Source organism: Cyprinodon variegatus, unplaced genomic scaffold (genome assembly GCF_000732505.1).
Source record: "Cyprinodon variegatus isolate N-32 unplaced genomic scaffold, C_variegatus-1.0 Scaffold100, whole genome shotgun sequence".
NCBI lineage: Eukaryota > Metazoa > Chordata > Actinopteri > Cyprinodontiformes > Cyprinodontidae > Cyprinodon > Cyprinodon variegatus.
Window position 1 is genome coordinate 904,087 of NW_015150553.1, and position 19,615 is coordinate 923,701.

General features: G+C 35.4%; 1 protein-coding gene across 13 annotated transcripts in view; it reads right to left on the minus strand.

Annotated features, from left to right (window-relative positions):
* The window catches only part of ntrk2 (neurotrophic tyrosine kinase, receptor, type 2), a 104,978-nt gene that overhangs the window by 12,658 nt on the left and 72,705 nt on the right, over nucleotides 1-19,615 (minus strand). For 11 of the 13 annotated variants that reach the window (XM_015374302.1, XM_015374301.1, XM_015374295.1 and 8 more), the window contains 4 exons: nucleotides 17,355-17,485; nucleotides 10,654-10,826; nucleotides 10,316-10,471; nucleotides 8,710-8,800 (listed from right to left, as the gene is read on the minus strand). In XM_015374302.1, the coding sequence (XP_015229788.1) occupies nucleotides 8,710-8,800; nucleotides 10,316-10,471; nucleotides 10,654-10,826; nucleotides 17,355-17,485 (551 nt within the window). The remainder of the gene's footprint in view (nucleotides 1-8,709; nucleotides 8,801-10,315; nucleotides 10,472-10,653; nucleotides 10,827-17,354; nucleotides 17,486-19,615) is intronic. The other 2 variants (XM_015374291.1, XM_015374298.1) reach the window with 1 other exon arrangement.

Consider the following 19,615-nt stretch of genomic DNA (forward strand, 5'->3'; position numbering starts at 1 on the left):
TTCATATACAGAGTGGTCAGTAAGCCTAGAGGTGGTAAACTTACTCTCAATTACAGGTCTTGCAATTATTTCAAGACATTTTATCTCAGTGCTTTGAGAAAATATTCTTCCCGCTATTCTTCTAGTCTTCTATTTTTTTTCACTTTTTCGTCTGAACATGAATCTACCAACACATCTGCGCTTCATTGCACTACACAGATATTACACTATGCAGATAGCACAATATATTTTCAAATTTTTATGCCTATTATTAATGGTCTGGCACTCTTCTGTTTTAGTGAGTGGGTTTTTTAATGCAGTCATAAAATGTGCACGGTCACATAGATAGCCATCAGGCTCAGTTTTACGTGAGAGGAAACATATCTGTCTCCACTTCGGCAGTTTTTACTCTTCATGACCAGGCCCTGGCTCTCTCTGACTGTAATGCTTTATGTACGTATTCCACCGTTGCCTGTCTGTTCATCATATCCATTTGAATCACTATGCCTCAACACAAAATTTTATAACAGAATATTGTGAATAAATATAGAGAATGAAAGTTCTACTCATGTAGTCGCACTAATAGTTTTTTAAAACTCTCTTTCATTAAATAGAAGTGTCCTTTGTTGTCACAGAGTGGGGAAATTTTTCAATTTCTTTGATGTTGAACTTTCGCGAACTCCTCCTAAGAATTTAGAGCCATCGGCTTCAAACTTCGCATGTATGCAGATAAGGCATGTGAGATCTTAAACTTATAATTTTTTGAGTTTTTGAGCGTGCTGAAGGGGTGTGGCCAGGCCTCGAAGTTGGCGTACTCGCAAAGATTTTCGAAACGCAAAAACTTTTACATATAAAACTAAAATGACACCATACTTGGTAGTATTGATCCTGTCAAAATTATCTAGTAGTTAGCATGGATGGCAATATCCATAATTGGAGAAAAGAAAAATGCCTAAGAAAGACAATCTTAGGGTAGACATTAGAAACCTGCACTACAATTGTTCACCATGGCAAATGGAAACCAGTACCGGTAATTGCTTTGCAAAACTATTTCCCCTTCATGCATTCAAGGTACAGTGACAGTAATTGAGGATTTCCACTTCAGCGTTTACAGGTAGCTATACTGTGAAAACCTTGCATAAAGTAAAAGTGCAGACCCACTCCAGTCAGTTCTCTGAATGTAAGAAAGCCAAATACCCTATTGTCTGTGATTTGAAGTCCGGCAAGAATGACATGGTTTGGGAGAAAGTGATTTTTTCAACGACCTCAGAAGGTATTTTGCAACTTAAATGAGAAAACCTGAGCCAAGGAGAAGTGAAACTACTTTCAGCGTTGTTCTGTAGGAGCAGCTGGAAGGCAGCCTGTTCCAAGATTAATGTATCAGGAAAATAAAAACGGCACTTCCCCATTTTTACACTATATGCCATTTCAACAGAAAAAAAGAAAAGAAAAAAAACAACCTGCAACAAAGGAAAATGGTTTTACCTAAAGTGCTGGGTTTCACAATTTAAAAAGTTTAACCTAATACTCAGTAACGTCCGGTGTTAGTGTTTAAACAGGATCCCTTGTAAGGTCATATGGTTACTTCTAATAATTTCTTCAGAAAACTATATTGATACAGCAGCATCTATAGTTCCTCATTCTGATAATGACACATTGAGACGGTTTCCTATTTTAATATTATAACCATTGCAGGCTGCAAAAGTAGGAACAAGCATTACATTACTATGGAAACCAGGCTGAAAGCTCTTAAAAGCTGATGATAGGATTAAAATTTGACATAAAAGTGGAGAGTGTTGGAGTGTTTGCAATTTTTTTTTTTTAAGTAAACACTGAGCTCCCTCTGTGATGTGCAGCCAGGCTCCATATTTTGAGGAGTACTATCAGCAGTCCTGAAGAAGCCCGCTGTTATTCTTTCTGCCAGCAGAATGGCAGAGACATGGCATTGTAAATTTGTTTTTAATAATTTTTTGTTATTTATCTAAAACTACGATTAAATCCTTAAACTGTAATTTCTCATTCTTAAACAATTGTATATTTTAGTTTTTGCTAAGTATAAAAAAAGAAAAAAAAATAACAAAATAGAAAGGAAAAAAAAAGTATTGATCCTTTCTGCGTTCCCAACAACACTGTAGAGTAAAATTTTGACATGGTTGAAGCCACGCCCCCTGAGAACAGGAAGTCACTTTTTTTGTTGGAATGGTCCCCCCTTTGTCCTACTTGACCTCATTAACTTCAAACCGTGTCAGCAGACAGACATCATTATTATTTCAAATATTTCAAACATTTGTGTTCCCCTTTAACAGCATTCTTACAACTGAAAAACAATAAAAAGACTATGTTCAAAAAAAAAAAAAAAAAAAAAAAAAAGGTCTAAAGTAGTGTTCAAAAAAAATATTAGCAGGTCTTTATTTTACCTATTAAAAGGAGAAAAATCCAACCTTTTTAGTTTGGGGACTAATGTTTCCTGCTTTGATTTTTAACAAAACACAATAATTTATCCCCCCCCCCTCAATTTAATTTTAAAATTAAAAAGGAAAAAAGGAAAAAAACAAAAAATACAGATGTTGTTTACACATGTGCATGTCAGGTTCTGACCAGAACATGCACTTAACTTACATCTGTGTGTACACTATGAACTGATCACATGTTAAGTAAAGCAGTGTTAATATAGTTTGTAGTTGTTTCTTAATGGTTAAAATATTTGCTCCAGCTGATAGATTCCTGACAGCTAAGTGATGCATCTGTACCTGCTCATATCCATTAGTGTTTTTGTTTTATTTATCATTGATGATCATTTCCTCTAATGGTTTGAAATATTAATATTGGGGTATTGAACTGCTGAGCAGACTTTTAATGCTTGTTAACTATGTGAGTGTTTATTAGCTAAGATGAACCTGAAACTCCCAATCAGTGAATAGGATTTACGAAGCTTTGCCTCTAAGAGGGAAAATATCTTTCAAAGAACAAACAAAAAATAAAAAGTGCGGGTGCCTACTCTGCAGGCTCCTATAATCAAGCATTTGTTTCAGCTTATTTCACGGTAATGAAGAGAGAAGTGTGGGGCAGTCTTCTCTGAAAAGATCAAGAAAGGTAGAATTTAAGAGATTTAAAAAGAAAACAACACAAAAGGACAAAGGAATCATAAAAAAAAAAGCAATGTGAATGTTGTTGGTTATTTGGCAGGCGACAGCATTCAGTAATACTGTGTTGTTGGTCTTTGCCTCTTTTTCTGCTCTCTTATCCCTTTCTCTCACTTTTTCTCACATTCTTTAAGCACCTCTCAGCCCACCTGTCATTGCTTCCCTCCAGCACACTGTCTCATGAATATTCACATAAGCCAGATCTCTGGCTACAGTTCCAGAACCCCCCCCCCGCCCCCCCCCAAAAAAAAAAAAAATAAAGGTGGTGGAGAAAGAGACAGAAGGATGTGAGCTTTCGCCTGCAACTTCCAAATGGTAATGGCATCCATAGTAACCACACTGGATAAAGCATTATGGGATGTTTGTTAGACGACCGATGAAACTGACCCCAACCACTTTTTGTAACACTGAAAATAACATCTTAATCAAGTTTTGTGTTACCATGGAAGATATATAAGTATATTACCAACAATGCAGGTGTCTGCAACATTAGTGGAAAGATTTCAGGCTCATTCCCAACTTTAATCTAACATTCTCAGACATCTACTTAAACTGTTACCACTGAGCCAGGGATCAATAGAAATGAAAAGCAAGTTTCTAAGTAGGTGTGAGCTAACCTTAGACACAACTTGCCTTTATTAACCCTTATTCTCCTGCAGTAAGACAAAGGGGATTATGTGCTGAAAAACACTGCTGCTTGAGTCATTTAGCTAAGAAGCCTTTCTTTTTTCCCCAACCAAGGTTGATGCTAAGGAAAAAGCGAAAAGCAGGAGGGAAAATCTCAATAAAGTCCTTTAATTTGTTGTAAGTCAAAGTTACAAAGCCACTCGTTTAAAACTTCTATGACTGTTAAACTGTTACATGAGGTATAATTGGTTTAAGGTTTTGGTCCAACTGTTTTATTTGCTTGACTATCTGCTTTTATCATGTTTTTTTTTTCTTTCCTGCATTTATTCTGCTTTTTTCCCTTCTATTTCATTTTTTAATTCAAGTAAAGCACTTAAAATTGTCTTTGCACTGAATTAGGCTATATAAATAAACTTCCCTTACCTTGTCTTATTGAAATATAGAAAAACCACCAACGTAATTTCCTTCATTAGAATCTTTTTGAAATTAAAGAAGTAATTTACAGAAAGATTGTGACTGTACAGAATAAATTATTTTCCACAAACTAAAATTGCATTTCCATTTCTTAGTGCCATTCCTACCTTTAAGTGTTGATTTCAGAGGTCAGTTAATATTAAATTTGAATTCAAAAGGGATAGATTTAAAGGAAGATTGTTACTGATAATAACACTTTATAATAAACTTTCTAAGAATATGTTGCTTCAATAAGATAATTGGTTGCTAGAATACAATACAGTAATCCTTTAATTTCTCCCAGTGGGGAAATTCAGTTGTATTATTAGCAAGTAAGGGGAAAAATGCAACAGATGAAAAAATGGTGTATAAAACATTAATGGCACTATTTTAATAATAATAGTAATTAATTATTATTATTATATTATAATTATAAATATTATCATACTATTATTATAATAATTATAATAGTTATTAAATATGCAACTGACTTGTACAAGAGAAAAAAAGCAAAAACAAGGCTGACTAGGTTTCATTTGGTCATGCAAAGTACCAGTACACCAAACTCAGCCACTAATGCAAAACCTAATGCAAAAGGTACTTATACTGTAGCAAAGTCTCTAAATACATTGAGTGTTCTGCTGAATATAGTAAGGAGAGAAAGTCTTGCCTAAACACTTAACAAATAATTCTATGGATGATTTGAAATGGTTCTGTATCAAACCCAATATAACTACAACTGACTACAAAGGTAAAAAAGCACAAAAAAAAGTAATCCAAAAACACTGGATTCTGACAGCAAATGGTTTAGATGCTGCAATTTCTGATCAACTTCTGACCAGTAGTGTTGCTCTCACTTGGAATCCAGCACTTTAATTTCCCTAAACAACTCAAGCCATCCTTTATATTAGTGAGCCATGCAACTATCAATTTTCAACAAATAATCAGTCATTACTCTAGTGAATTAGACTGTACATCAATAATCCAGCTAGTAGTCACACTTTATTCTACTAACACATTGTCCCCAAATTATGCAATTAGTTGCGCTGACTTTAAAAATATTCTGTGGTGGGTGGGAGTGTAAACTAAAATATGAGGATGACATTCTATCTATTTTGCTCGGAAACAAAAAAAAAATTAGCATTAATAAACATGCAGATATTGATCTACAGCAGGCGTCTCCAAACCGGGTCTTCAATCATTGATTTAATTCAGCTCAAACAAAGCTGATTCAAATGGATGGCTTCTTACCAGGCCTTAATCAACTCAATGGCATGCTGAAGTTACCGTAAGTTAAAGGTAATTCAGTGCTTTGAATTAGCTGTGTTTGGGCAGGGATGCATCTAAAATCTGCAGGACAATAGATCGTGAGGACCAGGGTTGGAGACGAAGACGCATAACATGCTGGCAACAATATTGCCAAGCAACAGATGGTATCTCGATCCTATGTTCATCACTATTACTATAGATTGTTAATACAAAAGATATATACTCTTTCTGTAATTCGGGCCAGTTTGTATTCAGACAAGAGGCCAGTTGCACAAGAGTCAGTTTGGAAGCCGCATAAAGCAGACCCCGGTCTTTCTTTTCGAAAGGTCTGGACCAAACTGTAGTGTTCTTGGCGCTGATGACTTGTGTAACTTCTCATTTTATTCACCTGTCTAACTCTGCCCGGTTTCTCATCACCATTCATCTGTGTCACCTTCTTCTGCCTCTATTTAACCAGTTTACTCCCAATCATCAAATATTCTCGAGCCTTTGGTGAGAGCTCTTTAGCGTACCTGATTGTGTTCTTATTGCCTGATAATACTAATAATACTGATAATACTAAAAAATTGTTCTTAAAATAAAAACATCAGGCCTCAGGAGATTGGTATTTTAAATACTTTTTAACAAAAAAGACATCCAGGTAACCCAAGTATTCATTCCTCTCCATTTAATTACTCATCACAAAGAGACTTGCTGACATGTCAGCATGAATGTTAAAAACTTTGTGGCTTTGGCAGGATAGACTTTCCATAAATGTATTATATTGTCTTTGAAGCTAACTAAAGCTGTAAGGTCGTGTGGCCTCACCATCAAGGACCCCAACATCCCCAAAAAAGTTAAATGTGGATCAAGGTTTGACACAAGGCCCTCGATCTGTCTTGTGCAACGCCAATCGTATTTATTGTGTAACAGGGAATTCGGTGACGTCACTGCAACCCCTTCATTTCATCGCCTCTGCTTCTATTTCCACACACATCCATACGCACAGAGGTGGGGGGCTGAGCTCCAATTCCTCTATGACTCATCTTTGCTCCAGTCTGACGCAAAAGCATGACTGGGTCCATACACGCTACCTTCCCACACAACCACACACACAGACCTCCATCTCTGTTAGGTGTTGAAATGCAGCCACCATCCTGTAGCTCCCCTGTGCTGAACTGTTGTTCTAATGTGTATTTATTTAGTTATTCTTTCTGTCTCTGATAGAGACCTTGTTCCAACTCCTGTTTTGTTTTGTTTCCTGTATGATGTCTTTTCTAGGCTGCCATGCCTCAATACCTCTCCTCTTTCTCTCACCCAAATTTATCCCTTTATCGTTCCATTACTGCCCTTTGTTAGCTTTTTTTCAGTTTATTAATCCATTTTCTTTCATTTCGAGGATCCCACTTTTCTCCTCCATCTTTTCTCCTCCTGTTTTTTTTCTCCCATCTCATTCCTCCTTTCATCTTTTTACAGCCGTCTCTATCCCTCTCCCTCTCTCTTACTACTACTGCCTCAGCATACTAAGCAGAAGTTCGCTGATTACTTTTTCTTCCTGAGAAACGATGGATTCAACTCCGAAGCTCACCGCCACTACCTTCACCCATTACCCGTTGCCATGGATACAGCCTCAGCACTTGGCATTATTGAGGAGGGGGTGAAAGGAAGAGGGAAGAGGAGGAGGAGGATGTTATGTGTTGTCACACAAAGACCGTACTAAAGAAGCCCACTCAGAGCCGTTTTTTTTTTCTTTTGAATTAATTTTCGGAACGCAAAAAGGTTTTTAAATGTACTCCTAAATGTTAGGCCAATCCACTCCTTTTTGACTTTACAGCTGTGCTTTGTGCTCATAAATCAAAACAAACTATTACCAACAATTTAACACATCTAGGTACACATAGAATTTTATTTTTCTGGACTCTGTTTAACGGGAGCAAGAACAATACATCTATTTCACATCTCATAGATTATTATCTTTCAATGTGTCATAGTTAATGTCATTATTTATTCCCAAAAAAGAGATTTTTCTTGTCACTGATTTAGCGCTGTCCCCTCAATCCTCCCTTTCCCGCCTCCTCGGAGTGATCTGTCATTGTCAGTCATGTCAGTGTGTCACAGTGGATGGGGGAGAGGGTTGGAAAAATGGACAGCTACTATCGATCAGTCAATACAGTTTATTAGGCCTTGGCCCTTTGGGAAAGTGACAGATAGCTGTACAGCAGGAGAAAAAAGAAACACAGATTTACTCCTGGCTCACTCATGTACCCCTGGGTTATCTTGACACTAAAAGTAAAAGCAATCACACAAAAAGCACCACTGGCCAAATGTGAACTAACACTGCTTTGTTTTCTGTAGAGGAAGTCACATTTGTTTTGCCTCTGTCCTTTTCAGATATGCACTCATTAGAATAAAACTAATAGGTGCCATTCTGTGGGTGTTTCACCCAAAAAAAAATTCTTTTTTTTTCTTTTTCATTTGCATTCCTTTCTCCACAATGTCTGCACAGAGTTGGCTGCAAACCAGATATTTTCTTTCAGTGCAAAAGATTGAGTCAAGAAGAAATAAGCTAATTGTAGAGTGTAAACCCCAAACAAAATAAAAATAAGTTTTCTACCTCATCAAGCAAATTCTTGTTCGAATTAATCTTTTGCATTGTGTACACTGAACATTTTAAATGTCTAGTTGCTTGTAATCTTGACAAGACCATTAACAAAACAGTAACATTTATACATTGCATTATAAGTAGTAAATTCAACATAATAAATAAAGTACCTGCTTAGACATAAGCAACTAAACTATACTCAAAAATCTAGTCAAACTTATCTACTTTGGAAGAAAGTGGTAGAAAAACAATACTTATTTTTTTCAATTGAGCCTTTCAAAATCATGGTAAAGAAAATCGGTATAGATCATTTTGGATTTAATCAGGTTTTTTTTTAAAGCTAACTAAATTTGCTTCATGTCCTAAAACATTTAACACACCTTGTCATTCATCACATATATACAACATTACATATTACATAATTAAATTATATAATTAAACATAAAATGGGAAAATGAAGAGTTTGTAGGGAAAATAACTATTCCAAAAAATCCTAGATGCACACAAATGTGTGCTTAGTGCTTAGTGAATCTTAGCATAGACAAAACTAACTGTACTCATTCTCATGCAAGAGTGAGGGAAGGTGGTGGACTCATGCAGCAGGAAACAGGGGTGGGATGGGCTGAAAGAAGGGCCAGAAAAGATATCGACACATACACCTACCCTGTAGTAGTCTGTGCTGTAGACGTCCCTGGACATGCCAAAGTCCCCAATCTTTACCAGCAGGTTCTCGCCCACCAGACAGTTCCTGCAAAAAAATTAAGAAAGAAATATTCAGAAATATCAAACTTCCTTTATTTGAGTTAAATCATAAGTTCTTTAACTGCTGATGTGCACATTAATGTGTAATAGACTTGACTAACAGCTTTTCATAGTTTGAGTTGTAGTTAAAAGTGATTACTGCTGATCAAACATTCATTAACAACTGAATAAGACCTTAGTTAATACAAAAGCATTTTTTAAACAATTAAATTTTTTAATATAATAATTTATTTATTTATAAAAAGACAAACAAATCAACCTTGCTCTGCCCTTCCTGCTTAATCATGACTGGCAGGTGGGCTATTAATAACAGTTTAGGCTCCATTTCTCTGGCCACTCCAACGCCTGAATACTGCCATCATCATTTACACTTACTGCTAAATATATATCTGATGATATCAGATACTGTATATGTTTAGATTTAGGACTTAAATATAAGATATAGATTTATTATTTAAATATATATTCAGAATTTACTTATAAATATAAAAGTTATTTTTAGCATGTTATCGCTGTATTTTGAACAAACACTAAATGTGAAGAAAGTGCGCTAAATAACAGAAAATATGAAGACAATTCCTTTTTAAATTTTTTACATTCCTTGTCCCATATCAGGTCACAACCACTGCTGACCAAAAACAAAACAAAAAGAGAAAAAGATTTGGAGGACTAAAAAGAAAAAGTAAGGATCGTTTGAGGGCAGCGTTTCATAGAATAGGCAGATGATAAGGAACGAAAAAAAACATAATTGTTCAGAAAGGACATGGAGATTTAACATTCTAGAGCTGCTTCTTCCAGACATTGATGACTTGTATAAAAGATAAAACCATAGTTTTTAATTGGCAACAAGTATTGAAGGGGAATCTTTTACCATTAGTTTTGGATTAAAGTTGTCATGAATTCTTGAGCAGACAACTAGGTTTAGAAGGTAAATACTTTCTCACCAAGTGATTTGGATTGCTTAAAAAATGAAGTTGAAAAGTGCATGTTTTGTTTGCTGAGTTTATATTTGACTGATATTAAAATATGTTGCATTATTTTTAATATGTTTAGAAAACAGAAACACAACAAAATTAAAGGGAATAAAATATATATATATTTTGGCCCTGCATCTGAGGAGTTGATTTAGTCTCAGTCTGATTATGAATCAACCAATCAGACTGAGACATAACTGTTTATGCAGATGTTCTGTGTCCAACGCTTTTACTGATAGTTGCACTCTTTTAAAAACATTTAAACTTTTCTGAGCTCTTTTTGGCGAAGGTTTAAGTCACTGAATTAACAACTAAATTAGACTTCTTTCGGGCTTTTGTTGGGGCAATAATTAATTATTTTTTAGTGGGGAAACTTGTCATTTCTAGAATCATGCATACATTTCAAACAGGATAATATTAAATACAAGCCTTTGCATAAAAAAAAAAATGCTTCATTAAAAAGTGTAGAAAGCAAATTAAAAAAATGCAAAAACCCTGAGCAAATAGCAGAAAAGTAGATAACGCACCTAGTGGCTAAGTCACGGTGCACAAAGTGCTGTGATGCCAGGTAAACCATGCCAGATGCTATCTGTTGAGCAATATGCAGCATCTGAGACTGTGTTAGCTCCACAGGTCTTGTGGTTTGGCCTTCTGCCATTAGCACTGCATCTGGTCCATGAGCCCTACAAGAGAACAGGTAGAACATTTTTTTACTTTTAGCTTTGTAAAAACATCTTATAAGACTGTTCAGCTTTTTTTAAGGTGTTTATTTTTAACAGCAAACTTCTTGTGAGGATTCCATTTAACTGTTTGTTTTTGCGTGGCCATTTTCACATTAAATATACAATTAAGAGGAGCGGCGTGCCTGAGGAACTTGTTTAAGTCTCCGTGTTTCATGTACTCAAACACCATGATAAGAGGGTCGCTCTCCACACAAACGCCGTAGAACGTGACGATGTGCTCATGCTGCAGGTTGGTCAGCAGCTCTGCTTCACGGTGGAAATCCTTCCTGGCATTTTCACTGGCCTCTTTAAGTGTCTGCAAACACATACACAGAAATGCACACAAAGGAACTTTCTTTAGCTGAGCGAAAGATGTGAAATAAGTCTATACTTTTTATACTACTGCACTTAGTATGTTTTTATATATTAAAGCCTCTGATTTGCTGATTTGTCCCTTAATCAGTAAAGAAACAGAAGCAGCATTGCCTGGTAAGAAAATAAATGAAAACATTATAGCAGATCATGAGACGAAGAGTTAAATACATAGATAAAGACATGGCAGGGAGGTAAAGACAGCATGGCTCTCATGATGTTCCTGATATCCCCCTAAGCAAATCTCAAGCAAAATCATTGAGGGAGGTTGAGTAACATCAGCATCTGTGGAGGAGAATGGAAAAAATTTAATTTTGAGAAAAGGCTCTACGTGTTGCAGGAAATGAAAGTGATAAGGACTGTTAGTTTCCCTTAAAAAAACATATATATAAAGAAATTCTCATGTTCTACATGAATAATAGATATCCTTCCTATCCTTTCCTTCATATGACATAGATACATGCAAGTGTCTTTATCTGCCTGTGCAACATAACATAGAAAAAAGCTCAGATTACGCTGCAGGATAAGGAGTCATGAAGAAAACAACCTGTAACCTTTAGTCCAGAATGCAGAGATGGCATAAAAAAGCCTGACTACATGCAACTCTTGCAGCCAAAACTAGAGCAAGCGTGCATCAGGAAATTTTTTCTTGGTCAAGTACATAACAGTATGTAATACGATACAGCATGAAGATTATATGCAGGTCTATAACAAGATATGGATCGAATGAAAGCCTGTACTTCAATCTAAGTTTGCAATATAATATGAAACATATGGTGCCTTTAAAAAGAAGTCATACTCCTTAAAATGTTTTACCTTTTACTCAGAATTCAGTTACTTAATGGGGTTGTCTGCGACAGACCCACACAAACAACTTACTGCAAAGAAACTGAAGAGTTAGTTCAACATTAAATTTTCCTTTGTGGTTAATAAATATTTTTTAAGTCCTGTATGATCCTAAAGGGGAAAGAAAAAAGATGCATGGGTTTCAATGTCATGCTGATCAAGTTAGGGCAAACGTCCCCTAAGTTAGGGCAAACGTCCCCTAAATTTATAATGTTTCTCTGAATCAATACCTGCTTTGCATATTTACAGATGAAAATTAGTACCGGCTTCACAGCTAAATCATCCAATATCAGTAGGATTTGGTGGAAAGCATCTACACCAAAGATTTTCAGTTGAAAATTACAATTCAAGTCCTTTGGAGACTCTAACAGTTTTTTTTATTTCTTTTTATTTAGCTCTGTCTATAGCATCTTATCTTTGAATCTGTAGAGCTTACTGTCCATGATGAGGAAACACCCACAGGCACGATGCTGCCAATCTCAAGGTTTATGGTGAGGATGGTGTGTTTATAGAGACCCAAAATGTTTTGCAATCTGATCAGAGCAGCTTCTTAAAACAGTTTTTTTTTTTCATGATGTTGTTTTTTTTAACCTGTGTTCTCTGATGAACATTGAGAAACAGAAAACAAGACACGTATTTAGACTGAGATTAACTAACATGCTTCTGCACTCAATTTACAAATTAGGTGACATCTGAGAGCATTTGTTTGCAAAGGATCTAGTTTGGGATATGGGAGTAAAAAGGTCTGAATGCAAAAAAAAAAAAAATCAGGATTTATCAATGAAAAATGCTAAAAACTATAATTTCTCTTAATTTTACAATCATGTGCTAAGGTTTGTTGGTCTAATACAGTACATCAATGCAAATACAATATAGTAAAGTCTGTGACTGTGATTCGAAAGTGTGCAAAGAATGAATAATTTCTCAAGGCAGTGATATGCAAAGCATGGGTTGTTTTCTTGATTAATTCCTGCAGGGACTGATAATCAAGTTTACGTTTTCAGATTACACAGAATGCTATTGATATTAATGCAGTTCTGACAGCCAACAAGAAGTGGTTGTTTCCACATTTATAAGATAATCCCTTAATTAGCATTTCTTTTAATTTTCTGGCAATCTATTTGTAAACCATAGATGTAGTGTTCACATTCTTTCAAAAAAAGAATGATAATTTAGGTGATGAAGCTGAAAAATATGCGATCAAAAAATGTGTTTAAGCATAAATCTTATTTACTGTTTTCCTGGGCTTAATCATTGAACAGCATCCAATAATCTTTGCAGGCTAATTATGAATCACTGCACGGAGCCGGTCATATTAAGGCAAAATCCAGGGCTGCTTGCTGCTGCAGAGACTTCCCTGTGAGGCAGAAACATCTATAACCGACCTATCACGCTCTCCCTCGCTGAACTCAAAGCTGATTTAATTCCCAGAGCAAAAGCCACAATATTAGACTGTTAGTCATCCGGTCTGAGCACATTCAGGTTCTTTGACAAATAAAAAAGCAATCACCAACCTTCAACTCAAAAATATGGTGACTCATTTACATGTGTGAAGGAAACATTATTGGATGTGTTTGGTGTTTATGATGGATGGGATTCAGTCAAGTAAGTTTGCTGCACTTGTGGTTGTGCATATTTTACTTGCAATGGTATTTACTGCAGCATGAGGATGATTGATGGCTTCTCGATGTTTAATATACAGTAGGAGTAAAAAAAAAAAAAAAACTGCTTCTGTGTAATGGTTAGCTGGATGATTGATAAGTGATTCCCAAAATGACATCATTAAACATTCTGAGTGAGTGCATGTTTTAATGTGGTAAACAATCAAAAACATGTAGGGTGAATGACAGAGTGCAATGTACGGACAAAATGATTATGTGTAATTATATTTAAATGGTGACACTGTGGCAGATTGTCAGCTTATAAACCAATGCTCAGACAGCTTGTCTGCCATGGGGTTTGAGTTAATGAAAGGCAGAATAAAAAAAAAAAAAACAGGGTAAAGGATTATTTGTTGAAATGTAAAAAAATAAAAGAACAATATTATTATTATTATTAAACCTACACTAATTATTCGATACTTTCTAAGGAGGCTCAGTTAGTTCTATGGGCATTCTCTCCATCCATTAATATCTTTCTCTAAACTTTTGTTTTTCCTTATTTTTACCTATTCTTGGTACTTTACAATCTTGATATTATTAAGTATTTAAAAAATATGAACACATTTCTTGACATAAAGACGCATTATCATTCAGAAGATTAACTATAGTTTAGCTGCTGCACCTGGTTGTCTTCATAACAGGATAACAGTTGCAGAAAAGGATGAGAAACTACCAGGTATTCTATAACAGCCAGATAACCTGTCGCCTTGAATTGGCCCTAAAGGTTTGTATTTAAGTAGCCTTGTTCTACAGGTAACATTGTTAATGCCTGGGTGAGAGTGTCAGTAGATCAGGTAATTTATGATTGAAAAGGAAGGTGATAACTTTTACACTTGCACAGGTTTGTTCAGGCAGCTTATTTCTTGATAAATAAATAAAAACATCTGGAAACTGCTTTTCATGTGTACTCAGATAATATTTTTCAAACACTGTTTAAAAAGCATTTAAGAGTGACAAAAAACACAATTCTAAGGAGATCAAGATCAGGATCCATGCTAAAAGTGTACACACAGTATATCAAACATCTGAAAATGGTGTACGCCTGAAGAAATTCAGATAAAAAAAAAAAAATCAAGGGTATGCACAAAACCAAGCAACTTTGCTTTATAAATTGCAGTTGTACCTCAAAGTTTGCATCCAAGGCTCCACTTCGTGTTCTGCTCTCTATATTCAACCATAAATGGTCCATGAATCCAACAAAAGAATGTAAATGTATGTTTAAATAAGCCAGCCAGTCAATGTTGAAAATTGGATACCAATTAAAATTACAGGCAAGAAAACAGAAAAAGCACGGTTTAACCAAGGTTGAAATACGGTAGATGTTGTTGGAGGGTCAGATGGTTGATAGCAACAGTTGACAAACAGGTGTGACAAATAGAATATGATATATGGACCGATCATATTAATAATTCCAACCAAGAAGGTTGGCAGTATTGTAATTAACATTGGCTGGTTTAACACAGTTTTTAGGATAAATTTGCTAAGTTATCTGTCTGTCCGTTTGTCTGTCGTTTTTTTTTTTTTTTTTTTTTTTGTATGTCCTCAACTCATATTCCTCTTTTTGAGATAAGGTTTAAAAAGCTTCCAAATTCTTCTTTTCAGATTCCTCCACCATGCTATTTGATGCCACTGTCTTGTTTCTTAAATAATCTCTGTGGTGTTCCCACTCCCTATACAACTAAGACCACAACAATTAAAATGTTTAAAGGTTTAAAAAGAAACTGAGTAGGTTCCTATGATGATGGAAATCTGATTTGATAAGCCTGTAAAAGGTTTTAAGCAATTTCAAACTAGTAAAAGATAGGGGGAATACTTATTTTTCTTCCTGTTAATTTTTTTGTGAAATTTTATTTTCACAAAAATGTTCTTATTTACAATATTCAACATTCTCAGTATTGTTTAGATTTACTTTAATTCATTTTTCAAATAAGTTGAAAAAAATAGTTATTTGATTCGTTTAGATTCTACATGGTGTCAGCAGGAACTTTGATTTTTTTTTCAAATTTCTAAGGTCAAAATTTTGTAAAGCATGCTGACTAAGCTGAAGCTAAGCTGGCAGCCAGTATCTGCAGGTGGTTTTAAGGATAAGCTGGAAGGAAACAGGAAGCCCAAGAACAGAAAAAAAAAGCTGTGGGATTTGTGAGTAGGGACGCAGCCAGGATGATGAGTCAGAGGAGAGAGGAAAAATACAGCAGGTGCAAGCTGAAGGTGCAGAAGAGAGGAAAATGGAAGAAAGGGGGGAATAGTGGCGTAAAGAAGGGTGGTCTTGTCACAGTTCATGTATTGTTAATGCAAAGTTCTTCTCAATTTAGATTTGGTTTCACTTTGGACTGCAGAGAAAAGGAAAGCTGGCTTGATGGGGAAGCTGATGTGCAGATATATATTACAGGAAGATGTTTCCTGGGATGCATCTCAATTTCCTCCTTGAAGTCAGCAGTTTTTAGCTGTAATCCCACCTCACATCTTACAGAGAGAGGCTTTTGATATAAAAGACTGTCTAATGTTAGCAGCGGAAATGCAGGTGAACATATTTTCTCTATGCTGGAGCAATGTCATGTGAAGGATTATATTTCAGAAAACTGTGGACCCTTTTCAGTAACATTAGACTGTCTGCTGCAAACTGCTCAATATTTGGAATACATTGAAAGAATCAGATGTTGTTTTTTTAATGATGACATGCCAATATTTATCTTTAACTACAAAGTCACCAAACCATAAATTCAAACAAAAAAGAAAAACCCTTCTTTTTTAGATCAGATGTGTAAAAAAATTAAATTTTTGAAAAAGCTAGTGCAAGTAAAACCACAGTTGAAAACGTAAAACTTCAATTGAAGTTAAATTATGTTTTATGGCCTCTTGAATGCTTGAGTGTACAGTTTGCATAATGTAAGATGAGAGATTTCCCAAAACCTCTACGGAGGATTTGTCAAGCGACAGGACAAATTACGGTAACACATTTCCTAAATTTCTATCTGCATGATGAAGAAAGGGACAGTAGCAGTTCTAAGCTATATAGTTAAGTTTTAAGTGTTTTTTCTTCTCCACAAAGTAGCAGGTCCAGCAGATTCCGAAACAGCTTCTTCCCCACTGCCATTAGACAACTGAACTGTTGAGAAAACTCTAAATCATAATACAGACTCTGCCTCACTCTGATAACACCAAACCAAAACACTGCATATTTGCACAATATATATTTAATGCTCTGAACTTCCATATCAATGCGTTTTTCTACACCATGTTTTTTACCCAAACACTGTTTACATTTGATCACTGCTGCACTATAAGAAATGGAAATGTAATGAAAGCTGTAAAAAACTAATTTTTGGTTTGTATAAATTGTATATATATATACAATAACAATACAATTTTTTAAAGTCTAAGCCACTATAAGTAGTTATTCATAGATTGCTGGTGAAGATTCTCAGTTATCCAGGTCATAGTCATTCCAAAAAAAGTTTAAAAAAAAGTTAAAAAACAAACCACTGGACTTTGTTTTCCAAGTTTGAAGACATTTTGCTTCCGCTCCCATTTCTCAATTCAAAATGTCTGGATTAGTTTTGACTTCCAAGCTTTATAGAGTAGCCTAACAAAGCCTTGTTATGGCTTAGAAAACATGCAAATTGAACTAGAAGAAATGGTCCACCCCTTAGTTAAGGTCTTTGTTAGCCTGCAATGTCCAATTCTGGTATTCATACATTGCATTGGAAACTGTTATCATAATACTGTGTTCAGCACTGTTACCACACATTGTGCAGCTCTGATGTCAAGACGATTGGAGAACATTTGAAGAAAATCACATAAATGAGAAATTTAGAGAAACATTTGTTGAAAAATAAACAAGCCAAGAAAAACAATGATTTCTGTTGTTTCATATATTTGGCAATTATTTCAAATAATTATTTCAATTATTTCAAAGTAAGACATTCTGTGAAATTATGAACGTAAACTATTTAGTCCCAGATTACCTTGACAGCGACCAGAATCTTCTCTTGGTCAGGTGAAAGGTTATAGCACTCAGCCAGGAAAACTTTTCCAAAGGCTCCTTCTCCAAGTTCTCTCTTGAGTACGATGTTGTGTCTTTTAATGTGCTGCACAACTAAACAATAGAAAACAGAGGGAAGGTCACTTTATAACATGCATAAAATAAAAATAATAAAAAAAATTAGCTAAGATTCTGCTGGTATTGTAACATTCCTATACTTAATCAGATCTTATTCATAGCAGTTTTAAGAGAAGATAAAGTCCCCAAATCAATATGATGCATATTTGTTCTAATCTAGCCTTTATTTCTCTTTTTTTTTTAAATGTATATGTATATACTTACAATTAAATAAATTTTTAATTTGTTCTGTTTTCCTTTTTATCAGTAATATTCAAAAATGCCTTCAGTGAATATTACGTGGAAGTGAAGTCATATTCTCTGTATGTGTGCACAGTTTATTAAAGCATATTTAAAGAAGAGAAATTCCTTTGAAAAAGATCAAACATCTAATCAAGCTCTGATCACCCTCTCCTGACAGCAATGTCTTTAACAGCTTCTTTCAGGAAAAAAAAAACGCCATTTTTAACAATTCCTTGTGCAGATTTCTGAGTAAAATACTCAGGGTTACTCTAAACAACCCTGGTACTGAGATGAGGTGTTTCACTGAGTAATTTGTTGTCATAATTTTACTTCGAGTAAAGAAATAAGGATGAATATTCTTCTCCTTGTACTGGTACTCGTCGTCTTTTTCTTATCTTGATCATGGGGGCAAAAGCCACAGCAGACACTCACAGACTTCTCTCGCTCTGCTGGAGAAAGCCCAAGAAGCCCAAGGAAGCCAGAGAGGCATAGTCTCTCCAGCGTGTCCTGGGTCATTCCTTGGCCTCCCTCTGAAACACTTCTTGAGGGAAGGTGTCCAGGGGTCATACCAAAAATATGTCCAAACCACCTCAGTCGTCTCCTGTTAATGTGAAGGAGAAGTGGCTCTACACCGGGTCACTCTCAAATGATAAAGCTCCTCACCCTGTCTCTGAGGGAGTTCCTGTCTACCCTGTGGGAAAAGCTAATTTCAGTTGCTTGTATCCTGGATCTCATTCTCTATTTCAGCTAGAACCATAGACTGAAAGGTAGATCGAGAGCCTTTTGCTCAGCTCTCGTTTGACCACAACAGCACAGTGCAGCGTCCACATTATTGCAGCAAGGACACCAATCTTCTATCGATCTACAGCTCCATTCCCTCCTCACTTGTGAACTGGACCTCAAGATACTTGAACTCCTTCACTTGAGACAGAACTGTAGAGGATTATTCTCATCCATATCCTAACAAACCACAGCTTCCAATCATTGCAAAGACTCTTAAAATAAATTAAAATAATTTTGCTTAGACACTACTTCATTTGTTTTTATTGATGCATGTAATCTCTTCCTGCTGCAAGCTCACCTACAGTTGGCTCAGACGGAGCAACACTTATTTTTGTTGCTAAGTAATTTGTGACTCTGCCAACTGATTTGATAAAAAAAATGGCTCTCAGCATGATTATGACTCAAACTCTTATGTTGCAGGACTATTACCACTGTTATCCTGACTCAAACCCCATCAACCTCTAGCTTTCTTTAACCAGATGCTCAAGCATAAGTAAACATAAAGCACATTAACTAGGGAATTTCCTGAAACATACGTCATCACATGAAGGAGGATAAAGAAGATTTTTATATGATGAGATTAAGAGGCATATTGGAAGAAAAGCTGTCCACTTAGAATATAAAGTTACAGCCCCGCTAATCTCTGAGAAGTTGCTGTATTGATCCAGACTGGAAAGCTGGAGAAGTTTACAATAATCCAGTATCCTACAGAAAGAAGCAAAATGACTAAAAAAGAAATGGGGGACTAAAGTGAAGTTAAAAACTTTTGATTAAATATTAGGTAACAGAGAAAATATAATGCCAGTTCTGGATGACACAGTATTTCTTTCTGATGAGGTGCTTTAAGGTAGATCAAACATTTATAGAAATAATGATTATGTATGTGATGGACGTGATCTCTTTACCAAGCTGTTTGATATAAAAAGGAACAAATTTTATGAGATGCATTTCAATAAAGGAGGATAGTAAGAGTGTCTGTATATGCGTCAGGTTGGTTTGTATTTTTTTTTTACCCACATGCAGAATCGCTGAACTTTAATGTTTTTAACAAAAGCAACAAGAATCTGGGAACAGAGAACTAAAGGAAGTCAGTTGAACATT